Source organism: Hemitrygon akajei, chromosome 2, assembly GCF_048418815.1.
Source record: "Hemitrygon akajei chromosome 2, sHemAka1.3, whole genome shotgun sequence".
Lineage (NCBI taxonomy): Eukaryota > Metazoa > Chordata > Chondrichthyes > Myliobatiformes > Dasyatidae > Hemitrygon > Hemitrygon akajei.
In genome coordinates, this window is record NC_133125.1 from 24,126,156 (window position 1) to 24,150,298 (window position 24,143).

The 24,143-nt window shown below is 41.4% G+C and overlaps 1 protein-coding gene across 2 annotated transcripts in view; it reads left to right on the forward strand.

The window, feature by feature from the left end:
• LOC140739953 (small conductance calcium-activated potassium channel protein 2-like) overlaps positions 1-24,143 on the forward strand; it is a 198,427-nt gene that overhangs the window by 145,895 nt on the left and 28,389 nt on the right. For both annotated transcript variants that reach the window (XM_073068662.1, XM_073068670.1), the window contains 2 exons: positions 17,988-18,129; positions 21,987-22,097. In XM_073068662.1, the coding sequence (XP_072924763.1) occupies positions 17,988-18,129; positions 21,987-22,097 (253 nt within the window). The remainder of the gene's footprint in view (positions 1-17,987; positions 18,130-21,986; positions 22,098-24,143) is intronic.

Sequence of the window (24,143 nt, forward strand, 5' to 3'; positions counted from 1 at the left end):
GGAGGGAGCAGAATGGGACAGCTAAGTTTGCCGAGATTAGGTATGGGGATACTATCTTCTCAGTAATAACGGCACCGGCTCCTCTCTGGGAACAGTGATTGGTTGGTGACTTTGCATGCCAGCTGCTGCTATCGCTGGTCATCCTACAAGGCATGTGCTTTACTCATTCATTGGAGTGTGCGCCTTTGGAATGATTGACACGTGAGATTTGCAGCAGAGTCATGTGCTTCAGAGAGCCCTGATATGACAAGTATTAGGTAGGGGTGCTTATAGAAAGTGATGGTTGGTGACCACCACTTGACTGGACTCTTGACGGTTCAATAGACTATTGAATAGACTCTTGACTGTTGAAGAGTTGCAGGGTTTTGCTGCAGGAACAGGGAAGGAATGACAAAATACTTACACATCATGAGAACTTTTGCCTCGTCCGTTATCCTGGTTGCAGAAGTCATTGGGTTGGAAGATGCTGTTGAAGAAACTTTGAATATGTGCTACAGTGTACTTGCTGAACTGTTGGAGTTGAAAGCAAAGTCCTAAGGTGCCAATTCCTGATTTGTGTTTTACAAAAGGTCAGAAGCCTTTGTTGAAAGGAGGCAAGACACTTTTGTAGAGTACTGTACCTAGTTTGTGACCTGCTCTTTTTAGTGATAGGATCAGCTCTCAGTAAGCTTTAGGTCAATAATGACTTTTAAAGGTCTAGAAGCAGTGTCTAACGGAACTTAGATTTTTTCCCCATGTTACATACAGTAATTAAAAAATTGATACCCAATTGCACGATCCATATGGTAATGATAATGAATTAGACAACACTTCTGCTGTCAAATAAATGTGTCAGTGTATTCCATCACTCTGCCAACAACTTTCTCAGTGAAAATCAGACTCTTTGCTTCACGTAAAGCTCTGAGGAATTTCTTCATTTGCATTACATATTGACACAGGACTTCAGTGAGAACTAGAGCAAGTAATTGCTGCAATCTGCTGTAACTTCTCCATTAATCCCCTCCCACTCTTGCCTGCAGGTCAGTCATCACATCCCATGTGTGGCCAAAACAAATTGTGCGCAGATGCTGGAGATGAAAGTTCCAAGAGTGACTGAGTGCAGAGGCTTTACAGGTTCTTGATGCAGTGGAAAATGAGCTTGGCTGAGCTACCATGGAACATTCCATTCCCTTGGACTGTCCTGTATGACTGTCACTCATAGAAGGATATTTTGTTCATGTAGTCAATCAAATTAGTCCTGATGTGCCTGTGGGGAAAGGAGATGGTGGTTCCTGTCAATCGTTCTCTGAGCACTCTGTAAAAATTACTTTGCAAAATACCTCATCAAATGAGCACTGCAGCTTGCTTGATTGGGGTGAGAGGGGATTTCCCCGTCAGAACCTTAATGCACGGCTGGAAACTCAGCCCCAACTCTGGGATGGGAGGTGGGTGGAATAAATCAGTGTTAATGGACAGAAATGGGTGCCGCTTGGGAAGAAACTCATTTCCAACTTGTCCATTTTCCAGTTCTCTCCATATTTCTTATTCTCTGCTAAAGAAATATTAATCCCATACCATATAGTACATGCTTCTGTACTTGAATGCCTCTCGTGTATGCTCCAAAAATTCTTGATAACTAAATGTATTTCTAATATAATTGCCCTTCTGTTTTTAGCAGGATACACAGTTTCTGGGCTTTTGGGGCTTTCATTTTATACCTTATAGTTGCCCCACAAATTTTCTGACTGTGAACTAATATTTACCAGTAAGAAGCCAAAACCTAGGAATCAGTTTTGAAGACCAATGCATGTTTCAATTATTCATTTAGACCTACCAACATATGCACATCCACGCATTCATTTACATTACTTTACATACTATACCTAACATTGAGTTCCTCTGTTGATAAATTAAATGATTAGCTGCTTATTTATTATATAAAATGTAATGTGCATTTTGTTTTTCTTTCCATCAATCCATCGATCCCTCTCTCACTGATTCTGCTGTAGGCACTGGCGTGTACCGCAGAATGGTGTGAATGAAGCTGGGTGTTGCAAGTGGAGAGTGTAGGCAAAGTGCAGGCTATCTTATGTCTGGTCACTTACCTGCTGGAAGCTTCAGTCTTGTGACTGGGAGGAAGTCCTCTAGGAACCTATCACTGATGTCTAAGAAATGGTGCCAAGGATGTGGTAGAGTTGGCGCAGCAGATGACAAATCCGAAGGATTTGTTCATCAAGGACTTTAGTTCCTACACTTGGCAGGTTGGGGAAACAAAGGAACAACTATCTTTCTTCACCATATTTCATCAGACTTCTGAACAGTCCATGAACTTCGCTATTCCTCTATTGCGCTATTTATTTATTTCATTTCTTAATTATAACTTATAGTAATTTCTTATGTTTTGCTCTGTATTTCTGCCACAACACAACAAATTTCATGACATATGTCAGTAATGATAAACCTGATTCTGATGTAGCCAGACATCTCTGACTGAAAACAACCTTCAAGATCTGTTTATCAATAAATTATCAAAAAGTTTGCATTTCTAGATTTACCACAAGCATCTTAACACATTTCTTCCTGATTGTACACTATCATTTTGGTACCTGTAGTTTGCGTTCTAACAATAATTCAGTTTAATCAACAGCTACATGAAGTGTAGGATTATAGCTGTATAAAGTCACTCTTGTGGAATTGTTGTTATGCATTCTGAGGAGAGAGCAAATACACTCCCATGTGTAAAAATAATTATTTTGCCACTAAATTTCCTATGTCTTGATCATTTAGAAATGCATTGGCTGATAATGAGTTGTGCTTGAGCTTTCCATAGTCATTATTTAGGAATGCACCTTAATGTTTAATTGGCTGAACGTTGGGAAGCCTCTGTGATTCCACTTTGGTGACCTATAGAAATATTGATGCTGTTTGACATTTTAAAGGTCATCCCTTCTTTCAATCTTTCTTCAAATGGATGCACGCTTAATTTTATCAGTTGTTTGATATTCAGAAACATTTAACTCCAGGAATCAATACTGTGAACCTTCTTTGAACTCATACTGTGTTAAAATTCTCATTGAAGCAGAGTGGATTATGTGGGACATAATATTGTGGTCTGAGAAATGAGATTTAGAAGGCTAAAGTTGCATATTTCAGTTTGCAATCAAATTCTACCATTGTTGGTAATAATGCTTGATTTGTGCTGCTTGTGACATTCTCATAGTCAGCTGTAATCAGCTTCATGTATGAATGTTGATGTATTTTTCTGCACAATGAAACCAGGACCGGAGCCAGCACAAAGCTAGATGCTGGTCTAGTGAAGGGTTTCCCAACCTGGGGTTTACGGACCTCTCAGCTATTGGTAGAGGTTCATGGCATAAAAAAGGTAGGGAACCCCTGGTCTAGTGATTGCTACTGAAAATTTCCATCAGGATGTGCAGTTAAAGACAAGGTTAGGATTAATAGTGACAATCCCTGCAGATCATTTGGTACTTAGAGCAGGAAATGGAATGCCTGCTTTTCAGGTGTCACTTGTTACTTCTAACTTCTAAAATGGTGAACTTAAACATCACTGAGGTGACTCTGGGTAGTGATTTGTGAGGGAAGTGTAAGTCTGCCAGAAACTTAAAGCATAAAACCATAAGATAAAGGAGTAGAATTAGGCCATTCAATCATGGCTGATTTATTATCCCTCTCAACCCTATTCTCCTCCCTTCTTTCCATAACCTTTGACTCCTTTACTAATCAAGAACATCTCAACCTCTGCTTTAAATAACACCTCTGCTTTTAAATACCTAATGACTTTGCCTCCACAGCCATCTGTGGCACTGAATTCCACAGATTCACCATCTGGCTAAAGAAATTCCTCCTCATCTCTGTTCTCAAATCAATATTCTTGTATTCTGAGACTCGGACCTCTGGTCCAAGATTCCCTTACTATTGGAAAGATCCTTTCCACGTTCACTCTACCTAGGCCTTTCAATATTCGATAGATTTCAGAGAAATCTCTTCATTCTTCTAAACATCAGTGAGCACAGGCCCAGGGCCACAAACACTCTTCATATGTTAACCCAGTCATTCCTGGGATCATTCTTTTGAACTTCCTCTCGATCCTCTCCAATTCTAGCACATCCTTCCTTAGATAAGGGGTGCAGAACTGCTCACACACTCCAAGTGCCTTCTGACCTATTCTTTATAAAGTCTCAGGATCACATTGGCAGGCAGGCAAATCCAGGGCAAAAAGCAAAAGGAGCCACTTTTCAACATAATTGTATAAGGGCTAAGAGTGTTGTAAAAACAAGCCTGAAGGCTTTGTGTGTCAATGCGAGGAGCATTCGTAACAAGGTGGATGAATTGAATGTGCAGATAGTTATTAATGAATATGATATAGTTGGGATCACAGAGACATGGCTCCAGGGTGACCAAGGATGGGAGCTCAACATCCAGGGATATTCAATATTCAGGAGGGATAGACAGGAAAGAAAAGATGGGGTAGCATTGCTGGTTAGAGAGGAGATTAATGCAATAGAATGGAAGGACATTAGCCTGGAGGATGTGGAATCGATATGGGTAGAGCTGCATAACACTAAGGGGCAGAAAATGCTGGTGGGAGTTGTGTACAGGCCACCTAACAGTAGTAGTGAGGTTGGGGATGGCATTAAACAGGAAATTAGAAATGTGTGCAATAAAGGAACAGTAGTTATAATGGGTGACTTCAATCTACATAGAGATTGGGTGAACCAAATTGGTAAGGGTGCTGAGGAAGAGGATTTCTTGGAATGTATGCGGGATGGTTTTCTGAACCAACATGTCGAGGAACCAACTATTGAGCAGGCCATTCTAGATTGGGTATTGAGCAATGAGGAAGGGTTAGTTAGCAATCTTGTTGTGCGAGGCCCCTTGGGTAAGAGTGACCATAATATGGTGGAATTCTTCATTAAGATGGAGAGTGACATAGTTAATTCAGAAACAAAGGTTCTGAACTTAAAGAAGGGTAACTTTGAAGGTATGACGTGAATTAGCTAAGGTAGACTGGCAAATGATAATTAAAGGGTTGACGGTGGATATGCAGTGGCAAGGATTTAAAGATCGCATGGATGAACTACAACAATTGTTCATCCCAGTTTGGCAAAAGAATAAACCAGGGAATGTAGTGCACCCGTGGCTGACAAGGGAAATTAGGGATAGTATCAAGTCCAAAGAAGAAACATATAAATTACCAAAAAAAAGCAGCACACCTGAGGACTGGGAGAAATTCAGAGACCAGCAGAGGAGGACAAAGGGCTTAATTAGGAAAGGGAAAAAAGATTATGAGAGAAAGCTGGCAGGGAACATAAAAACTGACCATAAAAGCTTTTATAGATACGTGAAAAGAAAAAGATTGGTCAAGTCAAATGTAGGTCCTTTACAGTCAGAACCAGGTGAATTGATCATAGGGAACAAAGACATGGCAGACCAATTGAATAACTACTTTGGTTCTGTCTTCACTAAGGAGGACATAAATAATCTTCTGGAAATAGTAAGGGACCGAGGGTCTAGTGAGATGGAGGAACTGAGTGAAATACATGTTAGTAGGGAAGTGGTGTTAGGTAAATTGAAGGGATTAAAGGCAGATAAATCCCCAGGGCCAGATGGTCTGCATCCCAGCGTGCTTAAGGAAGTAGCCCAAGAAATAGTGGATGCATTAGTGATAATTTTTCAAAACTCCTTAGATTCTGGATTAATTCCTGAGGATTGGAGGGTGGCTAATGTAACCCCACTTTTTAAAAAAGGAGGGAGCGAGAAACCGGGGAATTATAGACTGGTTAGTCTGACATCGGTGGTGGGGAAAATGCTAGAGTCGGTTATCAAAGATGTGATAACAGCACATTTGGAAAGAGGTGAAATCATCGGACAAAGTCAGCATGGATTTGTGAAAGGAAAATCATGTCTGACGAATCTTATAGAATTTTTTGAAGATGTAACTAGTAGAGTGGATAGGGGAGAGCCAGTGGATGTGGTATATTTAGATTTTCAAAAGGCTTTTGACAAGGTCCCACACAGGAGATTAGTGTACAAACTTAAAGCTCATGGTATTGGGGGTATGGTATTGATGTGGGTAGAGAATTGGTTGGCAGACAGGAAGCAAAGAGTGGGAGTAAACGGGACTTTTTCAGAATGGCAGGCAGTGACTAGTGGGGTACCGCAAGGCTCAGTGCTGGGACCCCAGTTGTTTACAATATATATTAATGATTTAGATGAGGGAATTAAATGCAGCATCTCCAAGTTTGCGGATGACACGAAGCTGGGTGGCGGTGTTAGCTGTGAGGAGGATGCTAAGAGGATGCAGGGTGACTTGGATAGGTTAGGTGAGTGGGCAAATTCATGGCAGATGCAATTTAATGTGGATAAATGTGAGGTTATCCACTTTGGTTGAAAGAACAGGAAAATAGATTATTATCTGAACGGTGGCCGATTAGGAAAAGGGGAGATGCAACGAGACCTGGGTGTCATTGTACACCAGTCATTGAAGGTGGGCATGCAGGTACAGCAGGCGGTGAAAAAGGCAAAGAGTATGTTGGCATTCATAGCAAAAGGATTTGAGTACAGGAGCAGGGAGGTTCTACTGCAGTTGTACAAGGCCTTGGTGAGACCGCACCTAGAATATTGTGTGCAGTTTTGGTCCCCTAATCTGAGGAAAGACATTCTTGCCATAGAGGGAGTACAGAGAAGGTTCACCAGATAGATTCCTGGGATGGCAGAACTTTCATATGAAGAAAGACTGGATCAACTAGGCTTATACTCACTGGAATTTAGAAGATTGAGGGGGGGATCTTATTGAAACGTATAAAATTCTAAAGGGATTGGACAGGCTAGATGCAGGAAGATTATTTCCGATGTTGGGGAAGTCCAGAATGAGGGGTCACAGTTTAAGGATAAAGGGGAAGCCTTTTAGGACCGAGATGAGGAAAAACTTCTTCACACAGAGAGTGGTGAATCTGTGGAATTCTCTGCCACAGGAAACAGTTGAGGCCAGTTCATTGGCTAGATTTAAGAGGAAGTTAGATATGGCCCTTGTGGCTAAAGGGATTGGGGGTATGGAGAGAAAGCAGGTACAGGGTTCTGAGTTGGATGATCAGCCATGATCATACTGAATGGCGGTGCAGGCTCGAAGGGCCGAATGGCCTACTCCTGCACCTATTTTCTATGTTTCTATGTTTCTATTCTAGTTGTTTTGAAATGAATGTTAACATTGCAGTTAGCTTCCTTGCTACCAGCTCAACCTGCAAGTTAATCTTTAGAGCGCTTCAGGTCATGGAATGATGACATTCAGTCTATCTCGTTGCTTGGCATTATGGCTACTGTTGTACACCTCTCAGTGAACAAAATTCTGCAGCTTGAACCATTTCTTCCCCTCATTCCAACTACGGTAGTATTATTGACAGGGATTGCAACTACCTGCCGGTTAGTTGCTGGCATATTTCTTCTGGGTGTTGATGTAACTTTCTATTATTTTGATGACAGGAAGTGGTGTGGATATTTTGGCTTCTTCAAAGCTTTGTAGTCACGGTTTCATTTACAGGCATTCCCTGTGTGATGTGATCACACTCACATCTCTAATTGACTGTCACTTGGCCACAATACAAAAAAGAAACAATTATCAACATAAAATATGACCACGAGATTCTGTGGATGATGGAAATCTTGTGCAACGCACACAAAGTGCTGGAGGAACTCAGCCAGTCAGGTTGCAATCTATGGAGGGAAATACAGTGGACGTTCTGGGCCAGGCTCTTCATCGGGGCCTGACCTGCTGAGTTCCTCCAGTATTTTGTGTGTGTTGAACACCATAAAATGATGCCTATGAAACCAAGCTTAACAATGAAATCATGGTGATTGCATACAGGCATTAGACAATCATGTGATTATCTGATGAGAAATGGATAGTCAGAGGCTTTTTCCCAGGGCTGAAATGGTTGCCACAAGAGGACACAGGTTTAAGGTGCTGGGGAGTAGGTACAGAGGAGATGTCAGAGGTAAGTTTTTTACTCAGAGAGTGGTGAGTGCGTGGAATGGGCTGCCGGCAACGGTGGTGGAGGCGGATACGATAGGGTCTTTTAAGAGGCTTTTAGATAGGTACATGGAGCTTAGTAAAATAGAGGGCTATAGGTAAGCCTAGTCATTTCTAAGGTGGGCACGTGTTCGGCACAACATTGTGGGCTGAAGGGCCTGTACCGTGCTGTAGGTTTTCTATGTTTCTAATTGAATAGGCCCACCAGACTTAAGTAATGAGATGTCTCATTCTTGTATTAGAACCATTGATACACTGCAGTCTGCTATGACTGCAACACTATTGTTGGCCTTTTGTTCACTTCCCTCCTGCCTTTGCCTCTTAGCAGGAGATGCCTATCCTAGGAGACAACTGGGAAAATTGCTAGACTCACACGAAATAGCATTGTCAATTGTAAAGATAACAACAGATACTTAAGAATGGTAACAATAATTTTTCTGATGGATGAGTTACAGTCATTTTTTAAATGTTGATGACTGCAGAAGTTTAAAATAAAAGGGTCAATGCCTAAAGAGGGACAACCAAACACAGCATTAATGCACTGTAAGCAAAGTTGGAATATCAGCAATTCATTAAGACATTTGTTCAAGACACCCAAGGTAAATCCAACTGGGAAAATCATGAAGGGTGATAAAAGAGAAACTGTAGTAATTTAAAAAAAGCACTTGGGGAAGTTTGACTCTGCTGATATCAGTTATTGGTAACAGGGGCATCTGTGAGTGGCCAGAATTTTGGTAATAAAGAGACCAATGAGATTGCGAATGCTTTGGAGTTTTGAGAGTTTTGGTGCAGAACTATTTAGTTTCAATTTCGACATAGAAGGAAATGGGTTTGGAAAGGGTTAGGAGATTTAGTGATATCGCTTGAAGTCAGAGATGGCCTTCACCTCAGCCAAGTTTAAGGGATTAGAAAGGCCACAAAATATGCAATATCACATACAGTATGATGGAATGAGGATGCAAAATTGGAGAAATTCGTCTTAGGTGAGTGGTGAATTGACAGGAAAGAGGGTGAATGGAAGTGAAATAGATATTAAAATTCACCAAGGAAAGGGAGGGGGAATCAGTTGGAACCTCGGGATGGAGATTGTGAAATCTGACAAAAAGAATTTTGTAGGAGAGGTGAAGTCCTCAAGAAAACACACAAGGAGAGTAGAGTGTGTGGATGAGCCACTAATTATGATGAGATGGGCACTGCCATCACAATAGTATGGGCAGAACTGCATAGTTTGTGCGGGACAGGTTTGGATCCCAAGTACACAGGCATCGGGGAGGTTGGATTCCTTCTGAATTTTTGTGGTCTGCTGCCCTGGCAGACACTCAGCGGAATTCCCCTTTACACGTATGAATGGGATTTCTGCCAAGGACGCAGTGACAGAACAGCAGGAGTTTTAGGGACCATCTGGTAATGGGTATGGCTGAGAAAAGAAGGAAACCATCGTAACAGTATCACAGCAGAAGGGGGACCCATTAAACAGGAGATGAGAAGAGAGCAAATAATGCTAAAATAATCCACACCTGCAAAGGGGAGCTTCTATTTTCACTTCTTGGAAGAAAACAAAATCACAAGCTTGTTGTTCATAAATAATTCACTTTCATGTACATAGAGATTGATATTCCACCTAGCCGACACCACTAAGCAAAGTAATTTTAGTTGTGTGTAAGGAAGGAAGTGCAGATCCCATTGAGGGAAGGAAACAGCTTCATTCTCAGATCCAGTGAAGGTGCTCCAGTGTAGTTCGGAATATCAATGTGGAACCCATCTGTTAGAGAGGAACTTCAGGGAGAGCAAACAGTATTACTGTTTCCTTGTGCTCCTCAGAGCTCTGTGAGAATATTTGTGCACAGTTACCTTTTCCCTATATTCAAGTACCGGTAGTTTGAATGCTTAAAAATAGTGTGTTTTTTTTTTGGAGGGTGTCCTGAAGCATTGTATGGGGTGTACATCTCTACCAAAGGAGGAGCAAGGTGCTCCTTCCCTCCACTAGCCTGCAGGTCACCCTTCGGCAAAGCGTAGCACCTGATTGTACCCCCCATGATATCAGGGTCACGTGAAGCCATTGGGAACAGGTGGTAGATGGTGGGGCGTGAGCAGCTGGTGCATATCACAAGTCCTGGTTATGGGACAACTGGTGCTAAGCAGACAATCTCTGAAGAGTTTTACCAATGGCTGGGGTCACCCATCTTGTAAAGGCACTGCCCAGAGGAAGACAATGGCTATTGAAAAATTTGCCAAGAACAATCACAGTCACCATGATTGCCCACGTCATATGACATGGTACATAACGATGATGATGAAGCACTGTATCTAATTTAATCTCTTTGCTCCTACATTTCCAGTCTCCTTCCTTCCTTTCCCCTCTCTTTGGTGCTCAGCATGGTGGCAAACAGCTCTTAGTGATGTAATTGTTTTACCTCAAATGGATCCTTAGTTTATAACTTTGGAAAGGTAGTTCAAAAAGATCTGCCCTCTCACCTCTTGTCAGCAGCCACTCAACACCATTTTACCCAAGACCGCTCAGTTATTTCATCACAATGAGCCAGCCTATCCAGGAAAGTACTTGTTGTTCCTGACATTTATTGAATTTTGATATCTATCTATATTTGAGAATAAATGCATATCCCAAACATAATTGTGTATATATACATTTATTGAAACAAACTATTTAGTTCCTATCTATTTAATCCTAATGCAGGATTTAGACGCGTTGTCTAATTCTTCCACAGGCACTGACCCACTGAGTTCTTTCAGCAGCTTCCCTTTGTACTCCAGATTCCAGCCTCTGAAGGCTCTTGTGCCTTTGGTTTTACTTCTCCCTCTTTCTATAATTTCAAGCTGCCAATTAATCATAATCAGTGAGCTCAATTAAGCTGTTAATTGTCTTTAATGCGGTAATCATTCCTTTAATGACAAAAATATCCAAATAACAGTTTCGGAACTAAAAGAAAAATCACTCTACTGATACCCTCTGCCTTGGGATCAGCAGGCAGCCATATGTTACAAGTTCTGATTGCACGTGAGGAGCTCCACTGTGCTCTGAAGTCCGCAGTATGGAAAAAAATCATATTGACTAAAGGTTGAATCACATCCATCACGGTGCCCCGAAGCTGACTCTGAACTGGTCAACAAAACCCCAGGATGGACACCACCAGGAAGTTCAAAGTTCAAAGTAAATTTATTATCAAAGTTCATTTATGTCATCATGTCCAACCCTGAGATTCTTTTTCACATGGACATACACAGTAAATCCAAGAAACACTGTAGAATTAATGAAAGGCTGCACCCAACAGGACAAACAACCGATGTGCAGAAGACAACAAACTGTACAAATACAAAAGAATAATAAGTAAGCAACACACTTCAAAAACATGAGAGGAAGACTCCTTGAAAGTGAATCCATGGGTTGTGGAAACAGTTCTGTGATGGGGCGAGTGAAGTTAGGCCCTCCGGTTGAGGGATAATAACTGTCCCTGAACTTGGTGGTGTGAGTTCTGATGCCCCTGTGCCTTCTTCCTGATGGCAGCAATGAGAAGACAGCATGGTCTGGGTGATGGGTGTCCTTGGTGATGGATGCTGGTTTCCTGCAACAGCGCTCCATGTAGATGTGCTCACTTGTGGGGAGGGCTTTACTTGTGACGTATCTCTCCCAAAATAAACTTGGTCTGTAAGTTCAAAGTTTCTAAGTACGTTTATTACCAAAGTGTGTATACCAGATACAACCTTGAGGTTCGTCTTCCTGGCAGTCAGTCACAAAACAAAGAAACACAATAGAATCCATGAAAGTGAACTCCACGCAACAAAGGGCATTAACCATCCAAAGTGTGAAAAAGGAATGAATGACACAGAGAGCATGCGCTGCGGGGTAATTGAAGGTGAGTCCATAGCCACCGAGCCAGTTCAGTGCTGAGACGAGTGCCAATGGCTGTAGGCCACAGCCTCAGAGTCAGTGCAGCACTGAGCTGAGTTAAACCTCACAGGGCAGTGAGCTGAGCACCGGTTCGACCTTTGCCCTCGGCCTCGACGCCTTCCTCTTTTTAAACTGACTCAGTGCTGAAATCGGCTAAACATCGGCTTGTTTTCTGCTCGGGCCCGCCGCGTCAATCCAGGCCGGACTCTGCTCCAGTAATGGCCGCCACAGCTGTAGCTGTGTTCTCTGGTGTGCGGTTCACCCAATCCTTCCATCTTGGAAGGAAGTTATAACCACAAGTGTCAAGAGGGTAAGAAGAGTGGGTGATAGTGCAGCCAAACCTGGAATGAAGGAAAGCAGAATGAGCAGGAGGGAAATGGAAATCTGATGGTTGCAGTAGGGGAGGAGTTTGCTTGCATAAATATGGAAAGACTGAACACAATAAGAGCATAAGTTGCATAATTAGAGCTGATACAACGTTCAAAATAAATTTATTATCAAAGTATATATATGTCACCATGTATTACCCTGAGCTTCATTTGCTTGCAGGTGTTCACAGTAGAATTAAGAAATACAATAGAATCAATTAAAAACTACACTCAAATGAAGACTGACTAACAACCAATGTGCAAAAGAAGACATAAAATTCAAATGAAGTTATAATAATAATAATAAATAAATAGTGAATAAATAATACTGAGAACAGGAGTTGTGGAGTCCTTGAAAGTGAGTCAATAGGTTATAGCATCAGTTCAGAGTTGAGGTGAATGAAGATATTCATGCTGGTTTAGGAGCCCGATGCCTGAACTGTTCCTAAACTTGGTGGTGTGGAACTTAAGGCTCTTTCACCCCCTTCCAGATGCAGCAGTGAGAAGAGAGCATGGCTTGAATAGTGGGACTGTTTGATGATGGGTAACACACAAAATGCTGGAGGAACTCAGCAGGCCAGGCAGCATCTATGGAAAAGAGTAAACAATCAATGTTTTGGTCTGAGACCTGAAGAAGGGTCTCGGCCTGAAATGTCAACTGTTGACTCTTTTCCATAGATGCTGCCTGGCCTGCTGAGTTCCTGCAGCATTTTGTGTGTGGTGCTTGGATTTGCAGCATCTGCAGATTCTCTCCTGCTTGGTGACGGAGGCTGCTTTCTTATGACAGCACTCCTCGTAGATAGCAATGGTAAAGCAGTTTTAGATTTGACCATTGTGAAACAAGTATTTTTCAAAAGCTAAAAACTGGAGATGGTAGAAGTGTGATATAAAAGTTTAAAATGCTGAAAATATCATGTAGCATTTGTGTGTGGGCAAAGAGAGAGAGTGAGAGTTGAATGTTCAGGTCAAAGACCATTAATCAGAATTGAGGAAAGCTTAAGATTTGTCGTATTGAAGCAGTCACTTGGTGTTGTATAGTATGGGACTAAAGCCACCTTTAATTGCTCAGTTTACACTTTTTGCTCTTTAATTGTTTAAATTCAAGAGTAGAATAATCACCTGATATGACTCAGACTGAACCGTTTGCTGTCTAATTATTTGAACTTTTAACCAACCAATTCTGATGTATTTGAATTTGGGCAAGGCAATAATTTTGCATTTGTTAGAGCTTTGGCCACAACTGGTGTTTCTTTTAAAATGTTCCATCTTGAAGGGTTCTTTCAGAATCATTACCATGACACATGACGTGAAATTTACTGTTTTGCAGCAACAGCACAGTGCAAAGAATCTATAAACTGCACAAATAAGTAAAAAGTGCAAAAAGAAGGAATATTTATGGACAGATCAGAAAAATGATGGCGGAGGGGAAAAAGCTGGTCCAAAGTTGTTGCATTTAAGTTTCAGGCTCTGTAGCTTCTCTCTGATGATAGGAACAAAAAGAGGCTTCTAAACCACTACAGAGCATTTTGCAGGCAACAAAACTTGGTTGAAGTTTCGTCACTGTTGAATGAAAGAAACATGACAAAGGCACAGAATTAGGCCATACTGCCCACTGAGTCTGTGCACAACACATGCAATTAGCTATTAGATGACACAGAAGGTTTGATTTTGTTGCTGGAGGAATACATGTTCACCCAAAATGCCCTGTTTGACTTTAAAATAGTGCTACTGGATCTTTTATGCCCTCCTGAGAAAGCAGACGGGCATCTCAGTTCAATATCTATGCCCCAGAGCTTTAGCTAAGACGTGCTCTGTTCCGTGGGCTGATCCTCGAACCTGTAACTCTCTGATCAAGACATGAGAGAGCCACCAACTGAGATTCATCGCTGCCGAGATTCTGCCAGAGTTCTGTTTCAGATGTGCATAAGTTCGCTTGAGTGTCTGGACATGCTCAGAAATCGCCACGGTCTCAGAATGACCAACTGTAAACTACAATTACCATGGATTTTCACCTTCTCGCACCTTTTGTTTTCTTCCTTAAGAAAACATAGCTTGCCAGGAATTCCTTAAAAACCAAGATTGTGGCAGAGAACTGGAGGATTGCAAATGTTATGTCGATATTCAAAAAGAATGTAAGGATAAACCCGCAGCTGTGGCTGAATAATTTCAAATTCAGTGGCAGGGAAATTGCTGTAAACAGTCAAGGACAAAATTAATCGTCATGAAGATGTATGCATTAACAAGTCAAGGTTGACATGCTTAATGAAAGGCAAATTATCATTAAATAATCTGACAGCATTTGATAAGCTAACAGTAGAGGTTATGATAAGAACAGAATTGTTGATGTTGTGTGATGAATTTGACTTAAGGTTTTTGATAAAGTAACAGATATTAGCCTGTTTTCGGAATTGAAGCTAATGGTGTTGATAGGCAGCACTGAAGTTCAAAGTAAAATTTATTACCAGAGTACATGTATGTCACCACATACAGCCCTGAGATTCATTTTCCTGCCGGCATACTTAGCAAATCTATAGAACAGTAACTGTAAACAGGATCTATGCAACAAACTGTGCGAATGCAAATATAAATAAATGGCAATAAATAACGAGTACAAAATAACATGAAATGAAAGAGCATGAAATAACAAGATAAAGAGACCATCGGTTGTGGGAACACCAGAAGTAGAATGAGTGTAGTTATCCCCTTTTGTTCAAGAGCCTGATGGTTGAGCAGTAGTAACTGCTCTTCAACCTGGTGGTCTGAGTCCGGAGGCTCATGTACCTTCTACCTGATGGCAGGAGTGAGAAAAGAGCGTGGCCTGGGAGGTGAGGATCTTTGATGGTGGATGCTGCTTCTCTTTGGCAGTGGCAGAGCTTCATGTAGATGTGCTCAGTGGTTGGGAGGGCCTTACCTGTGATGTACCGGGCTGAATCCGCTACCTTTTGTAGGATTTTCCGCTCAAAGGCATTGGTGTTCCCGTACCAGGCTGTAACGCAGCCTGTCAGCACACTTCCCACCACACGTCTGTAGAAGTTTGCCAATGATTTTGATGACGTGCCAAGTCTCCACAGTCCCCTGAGGAAGTTCTTTGCAATTCTATTTATATGATGGGTACGGGACAGGTCCTCTGAGGTAGTGACACCCAGGAAGTTAAAGTTACTGACCCTCTCCACCTCTGATCCTCTGATGATTACTGGCTCATGGGCCTCTGGTTTCCCTCTCCCGAAGTCTACAATCAGTTCTTTGGTCTTATTGACACTGAGTGAGAGGTTGTTGCTATAACACCACTCAGCCAAGGGGCTGATTCATCACCCCCTTTGATGCAGCTCACAACAGTGGTGTCATCAGAAAGCTTGCATATAGTGTTGGAGCTATACTTAGCTGTAAAGTGAGTAGAGCAGGAGTCTAGCCACACAGCCCTGTGGTGCTCCTGTGCTGATGGAGATACTTCTGTCAATACGAACTTAATAGATGAGGTGGTGATTTCATAGGCATGTTCAAGGTATTAAAGGGATTGGACAATGCGAGTGAAGAGAAACTGTTCTTATTGGCTGAAAGGACAGGGAGCCAAAGGGCATGTGTTGGGGAAACCCCCGTGGGTGACAGATGGAAAGTCCTTTCCACACAGCAAGTGAGCATGGAATACATCACCAGAGAGGGTGACAGGAGCAAAATCAGCCATCACTTTGAAAAATAACTGGGCTGATCCTTTAGGGAATGTAAATTTAGGCCCCAGAGGAAGAGGTAGGAATAGGACTGACTGCTTTACTTTACACTAAGTTAGCCTGATGCTCTCTGCAGTAAGTACTACTGCACAATTCCTTGGCTCTAGAACCTACTCATTCTGAAATGAGTAAAATTCTGAAAATACTGAACTGGAAGGGAAAATGGATGTAAAGGAGACCTGTAACGATTGCTTAGAAGATGGCTAAGTGGGTACACAAAGTTTTTCTCAATTATACGTGATGACATTGAAAATGTTATTCCAAATCTGTAACAAAGAGAAGTGTGAATCCTCAACGGGAGCAGTCTGTAACTGTAGAGAAGCCTCCCTGTGACACAATATTTGTTTATCACAGCTTGTCTTTATACAGTTTATTAAGTTTTGGTATCTAATTACAAATTGCTGTAATGTCACCTTGCTAAGCCATGTTGATTGGTTAATTGAGAGTAGTGATTTTGAAAAGAAAGAAAACTAAAGGACGGGGGCAGCAGAATACAGAACGCTGGGCAGCCCTAACCACAGGGCCGTAGGCCTCTTGATGCCAGGCTGGTAGTGCAGGAGACGGTGAGCGGAGGCCTCTGACTACTTGCGGATATTGCAGACCACAACTGGAACACTAGAGACCAGAATGGAAGTGAGGGAACAAGAAGCCCCTCACTTTCATATGCAAATTGTGTGTATGCACGGGTAAAGAACTCACCTTTCTTCTTCGAGCTTGCAAAGTTTGGTGGAAGTCATGGCTGGCTTCTGGTCACCTTTGAGGGCATCACTTTTTTAAAAAGTGACCATTACACATTGCAGTTTATAAGCTGGTATTCTAGTGCAAGTTTGAATAAATTAAGGCTAATATTGCATATATAATTCCAGCTAATATTGTCCATATTAATACTGATACTGACCATATTAATTCAAGCAGTTTTGAAATACTCTTTTTACTTCTTGCTTGTTTATTTTTTACCTGATACGTTTGGATTTAGCAAATATTATAAACGTAACAGATTGTTGTGAAAAGAAATTGATTTCTTAGTTCATTAATTTTGCTAATCTTTTGGAGACATTGATATTATTGCAATCATGTGAAATATTAAACAAATGTCTTTATAGCCAGTGTCCCCTTCCTCTTCCCTTTCTACTTTCCACTCTCCACCTTCTTTCAGATTCTTTATTCTCTGACCTTTGACCTTTCCACCTGTTGGCTTCACCTAAGCTAATCTCTCCCCCCTCCACCCACCTTGTAATTCAGGCAACTGCCCCCACCCCCTTCCCTTTCAGCCCTGAAGAAGGGTCTCGGACTGAAACATCGACTGTCTACTCTTTTCCATAGATGCTGCCTGGCCTGCTGAGTTCCTCCAGGATTTTGTGTGTGTTGCCTTGGATTTCCAGCATCTGCAGAATCTCTTGTGTTTATGAATTTCTAGTACATTAACAAGCCTTAATATTTTACTATTGCCTGCCACGCACATTGAATTTATAGCTTTGCCTGGTAACTCAGGTACAGAAATATTTATGGCTTTTGATGATTGCTCTGAATGTTAATTTTGTTTCCTTAGCTGATCTTATTTCAACAGAAGTTTAAAATTTTGCTTCAATAATGGAGGATGTAAAAGGCATAAAACACAAAATTTCTGCAAAGCTTCTAATACCAAATATTTATGAACCAGAAGGCTGAAATGTCTTTTGGTTCGTTTTAGTTCTGTCATATATATTTTTGTAACTTCTGTTGAACTACTATTATGGTTCGCATACACCATAATTCCACTGTCCCAACATTGTTTTCTTCGCTTGAATCAAGTTCACAGTATCTCAAGTCAAATTTTGATTGAAATACTTAACTACATCATCGTTATCTCTTTTAAAAAGGCAGTTGTACAAATAAATACAAGGAACAAAGATCTTACACTTTGCACGCAAGGGAAGTGAAATTATAACCAATTATGTAACGATGTTCTAATTGGTTTGCAGATATCACGACAGCCAGGATGTCACAAGCAATTTTCTTGGAGCAATGTGGCTTATATCTATCACCTTCCTTTCCATTGGGTATGGTGATATGGTGCCGCACACATATTGTGGGAAAGGAGTTTGCCTACTCACAGGGATTATGGTAAGTTCAGTATTTCAGTAACCCATTACAGTGATGTACTGAAAGGACCGTTGGTTATTGTTTCGAGGGTCCATCCAGTTTCAGATGGAAGGCGGTTTATAATATAAATATCATTATTACAAACACTGTAGGCTTTGGGACACAGTCTACTGAGTTACTGGCAGCAATGCAGAGCATTAATAACTAAGATTGTCCGCAGGCAAGGAGAATTTCAGTTTTGGTCACAGCATTATCCGGTGGGACATTCAAGGAAGAGAAGATGACTCTGAGGGAAAATAGTAGACAAGTGGTTTAACTCTGCAAAATGGAAGCAGGTAAAGTGCTTTGCTCCACCTTCAGGAAAACATTGCTATAAAAAGGCATCTCCCTTTGCCCGCATTCTCTGGCACTCCTGACAAAATGACTTGCACTGGTTACACAAGCCACGTTTCCACGAACGTAGAGTAGCTGCCCCTGTTCCAACTATGATAACTTTACAACTTGGAACTGGAGAAAAGAGGCTTCTGGTGTTGGTCCTGCGTATTGCCTTTTATGATTCGTTTCACTCTGGGTGAACTGTGTGGGTGGAGTTCTCAGATGTGACCACTTTAGGACTCTGCTTCACTTCATTCTAGAGGTATGAGTTTTGAGGGGACTTGCTCTGCCTTGAGAATGCACTTGGCTGCATGTGATTGATCTTGCAGCTTTTATCTTCATCTCAGGTTGCTGCACCCTACAGGAAATTAAAACAGGTTCTGGGTCGACAGAATTGATTTGTCCAAAGAAATCAAAGTCCTTCTGGTTCTGCATTGGACTGGGACCTATGTTTGCTTTTAACCACTGCAGGGCCCGTCTCCCCCTTCCTTAGAGTACTGGCTGCCTCCCCAACCCACATTATCCAGGACTCTGACACTTCCTTCTAATTCTCCCATCTGTGGAGTCAAAGGGATGATCAATGTTCTGGGCCAGGACTTTCTGTGATAAGTTCAGTTTGAATTTAATGTGTCAATAGACCAAATTCATACTTTTCACTGGATTTCAGTACCAAAACAGAGGAGAGGTGCTATTTTCGCAGCTCAAGCACAATTTGTCAGCTACTTCTGGAATTCCATATTTTAATTACAAATTTGGCGTTGTATCTATTTGCTGAATCATTTGCAGTGATCGTAAACACCACTAGGTGCGGCATCATTTTGACTGTAAATTATAGATGAAGATAAGGTATGTGATATGTCAGCATTGATGTCCTAAATAATGATGATTTGGTGATTCATTACATTGTGATGAAGAGTATTTTTATATACTTTTATATTTTTGTAGGTTTCAAGTCAGTAGCTATTTGAAGAATTGAAATTAAAATGACTCCTCTCCATTAGCCATGACTTTTTTTCTAAAAATAATCTATATCTGCTGACTTTTTAGCTTTAATGACTAGTTTTAAATGCCTTAAGACATTCTGTAGTGTTGTACAGCTATAAGTATCAAGATCGCATGAATGCATTTGGCTGTATGCAAGAAATTTGAAAAGTTTTATTTTATCCAACGTGGATAACGTTAGTGTCGCTCTTTTTTAAAATTTCATATTGTCTTTCATCATTCATATTCTCAGTGATAAAAATACACAATGTAAGCATCACTTTGCAATTTGCTGTTTTTAATAATCAGCTCTATATTTTAATAATACTCTTTTTCAGAAGAACGGCTGCCGGTCCTTAACATGATTAGTATTGAAAAATGTAGAATCTGTGAAGGGATTTTTTTTGTCTTCCTGATCTGAGCAGAATTTAGTGCGGAAAGTTGAGCAAGGGGTTCACAAGTCCAAACGTTTAAACGGAAGGAGAATCAAGTGGCTCCAGAATGATCTCCTTTCTGATTTCCCTGAGAGAGGCTGGAAGGACTGAAAGGTGAAAATAAAAACCTGCCCCGTTCATAAGCTTACCTTGCTCGGCACAGTGTGGATAGAATTTCAAGCAAATTTTATCAATTTCTTAACCAGAGCAGACTTTTCTCAGTATTACATCCAGATGACTTGTGCCCAGACAGAAGAAGAGACATGCTGTTCCCACTCTGTTGTACTGTATATAAATAGTATGCTATCCTTTAAAACAGGGTGTAGTAGAGTAATTGTTTGAACTACTTCATGCATTAGAATGAGGCAATTCAATTTTGAGAGGCATTGTACATGGCAACTGAGCAGATTAAGTTCATTTGGATATTTTTTAAAGCTATTAGTAGTATCTATAAATTTACTGAATTGTTATAAAATCCAGTTGGTGACTAACGCCACTTTAGAAAAAAAATAATTGCCATGCTTATCCTGTCTGGCCCAGATATAAAATCTACCCAGAGTAATGTGGTTTCTCTTCACTGCTCTGTAGCAAGCCAATTAGTTGATAATGCCAATGACACCAAAATCTTATGAAGAAGTAAAATTTTATATTTATTTTTGTTAGATTTTTAAAACATATATAGTGAAAATTTTCAACTGTGGGAGCAAGAGCACTTTTCTGTATCGGGCACAATATATTCCAGAGCAAACATGAGGAAATCTGCAGATGCTGGAAATTCAAACAACAACACACACAAAATGCTGGTGGAACACAGCAGGCCAGGCAGCATCTATAGGGAGAAGCGCTGTCGACGTTTCGGGCCGAGACCCTTCATCAGGACTAACTGAAAGGAAAGATACTAAGAGATTTGAAAGTAGAGGGGGGAGGGGGAAATGCAAAATGATAGGAGAAGACCGGAGGGGGTGGGATGAAGCTAAGAGCTGGAAAGGTGATTGGCGAAAGTGATACAGAGCTGGAGAAGGGAAAGGATCATGGGACGGGAGGCCTCAGGAGAAAGAAAGGGGGGTGCACCAGAGGGAGATGGAGACCAGGCAAACAACTAAATCTGTCAGGGATGGGGTAAGAAGGGGAGGAGGGGCATTAACAGAAGTTAGAGAAGCCAATGTTCATGCCATCAGGTTGGAGGCTACCCAGCCGGTATAGATAGATAGATAGATAGATAAATACTTTATTCATCCCCATGGGGAAATTCAACTTTTTTCCAATGTTCCATACACTTGTTGTAGCAAAACTAATTACATACAATACTTAACTCAGTAAAAAAATATGATATGCATCTAAATCACTATCTCAAAAAGCATTAATAATAGCTTTTAAAAAGTTCTTAAGTCCTGGCGGTAGAATTGTAAAGCCTAATGGCATTGGGGAGTATTGACCTCTTCATCCTGTCTGAGGAGCATTGCATCGATAATAACCTGTCGCTGAAACTGCTTCTCTGTCTCTGGATGGTGCTATGTAGAGGATATAAGGTGTTGTTCCTCCAACCTGAGTTTGGATTCATTTTGACAATAGAGGAGGCCATGGATAGACATATCAGAATGGGAATGGGACGTGGAATTAAAATGTGTGGCCACTGGGAGATCCTGCTTTTTCTGGCGGACCGAGCGTAGGTGTTCAGCGAAACGGTCTCCCAGTGACAATACATTCCAAGTCAGATTGGCCAAGTACTCCCAACACTTCTTGCACTAATTTCTATTTTGATTGCTTTTGCAGTCTCAGTTGAGTTTCTTTGTGATGCATGTTATGCTGATTTGTGTGTAGTTTTGTCCTGCGATCTCAGGACCAGTAGAAACTGGGTCAAAGATCCCGAAGCAACTTTACAACTGGGTTGATAACTGTGGCCTGGATTCATTTCCTATTTCTCAGAGGAAAGGATAACATACTGAGCCACTGGCCTGTCACCCTGATCTCTTCCCGCTCGCTGACTACCTCTATGATGGACCTGCAATCGTGGTGGATGCAAGAACATTTTTTAACTGAAATAACGCCAGGAATTGATTATTTTTCTCAAATTCTTTTTACCTATAGGGTGCTGGCTGCACCGCGCTGGTTGTAGCTGTGGTTGCCCGAAAGCTGGAGCTTACCAAAGCAGAGAAACATGTGCACAATTTTATGATGGACACACAACTGTCAAAACGAGTAAGCTGCTGTTTTTTTGAATTTAACCAAAATTTAGTGTTTCCATTAAAAGAATATTTCTTGTTGATCTGGTAGTGGCTGTGTGAAGGAGGGGTTGGGGGTTTTTGGGGTTTGTGAGTTTTCTTTCTTTTTCTTTTCCATGCCGTGGGGGGGGGGGGAGGTGATGTCTTTTTCAACTAATTTATATTCTATAGTTTTTCTGTATTTCATGGCTATCTGGAGAAGGCAAATCTCAGAGTTGTATTCTGCACAAATACTTTAATAGTAAAATGAACCTTTGAGTTCCAGCATCTCAATGTCCATTGTCAAATGGGGAAAGGAAAGTCAATTTGAAGAGATTGATGCCTATTGATGCCTCTGTTTCGATGTTTCTCATGCATCAGAATTCTGGTGGTACTTTGTGCAAGCAATTTCTGTCATCGTACTGCATGTTTATTCACATAAATTAAGTGCAGTGAAGTAATCAGATTGGCAAGGAAAATGTCTAAGGAAAATGATGAACCATGTAACGTAATGTTCTTTTAAGGAATGAAGAAGATTCAATTTATTTGAATGGAGTTAAATGTTATGAGGAGAGGGTGGTTTATAATTCCCTCTGTGCTGGGGCAGAGGGGGTATTGAGGACCTTTTCAATTGATTGGGAAACTAATTTATATCAGAAACCAGTCAATCCATTGCTTCTCCATTCTTCACATTAACATGTACCTTTTTATTCAAAAGGCATAATTGCCATAGGTTGGAAAGTGGTGCCAGTCAAATATTAGCTTGGAAAGCTAACACTCCACCATTGTATAAAACATTCACATGCCGCTAAGAGTTCTTACTCGTTTGAACGATTTTAAGTTGCAGCGTCACTAAAGGTGGGCAAACTGCTCTGAGGTGCTCTTGGTCATCTGTGTCATGGTGCCTAGACGCTTTCTGAATCTGTTGTCCCTGGGGCTAAACAGGGAGACAAAGTACAGCATGGGTGGGAACGTGTTGGAGTGACGAGGTGTGTAGTGACAGTAGCTGAGTCAGGCAAGGGCTCTGATTTTGCAGGACCAGGTATATATTGTAGCAATGGTCAAGGCTTCAAAAATGGTTTGGTCAGCACATTTCAGTTATAGAGAAGTGGCGTTGTTTGGGATGCTCTAGTACCTCATTGACTGCATCTTCATTGTTGTCATGAGCCAAACCAAGTGGGAATGTTTTGTCCTTCATCTGCCAGCAGCTTGGAGATCAAATAAACTGGAGAGGGGACATCTATGGTAGTTACCTGGGTGTTTTGTGCAGATTTGGGAAAACATATTTGTGGTTACAAACCCACTGCATATTAGTTGAATGGAACCAGAACACGATGAGGGAGATGGTGCTTTCTTCAAAGGAAAAAAAATCCTGTGCATACTTTCCTAGATTGGATTCCTTGACCAAATGGGGTTAAAAATTTTGTTGTTGACCCTTTAGATTGATGAAAACTGCATGCTGCTCTGGGGGTTCTATACTCCACGCTGCCTTGAGCATCATCTGCCAGGCTCGGACCTCGCCAAAATCCAGTCAAAGTACAAGATTCAGGGGTTCTTCCAGTGTGGTTGGCGTTGTCCACGATGGAGCTGAAGCATATCACATCCTTTAGAAGTAAACCTCTTGAAACACTTGTGAGGAGCCTGCTGGCATTCAGGGTGGCAATGAAGATCCTCCATCTCTGGTGATGTTAAGGTCTTCCTTCATCGTGTCAGTAGAGCTCAGTTTTCACTACTGTCAGTCATGCGAGCTCCAGGTGGAGACCCAGAAATACCATCACACACAGATGCAGGAGGATTCTTCATTGCTGTTTCCGGAACAGTTTTGTTTTACTAGTCAGCTTTGTTAGCCCTGAGATGAACCTCCAAACCTGGAGGACCGGTGGACCACTCTTAGCCTGGCCTCAACTCTTTGACTTGTTTGGCATGGGTGACCCTGCCAAGAGCCAAAGCATAAAGCCCTGACTCCAGCCGACGTAGCTCTCCTGGTCATTGAGGCACGCAAGCCTCCAAACCCAAGAAGGTTGTGGTCCTCTTGAAGGATCTG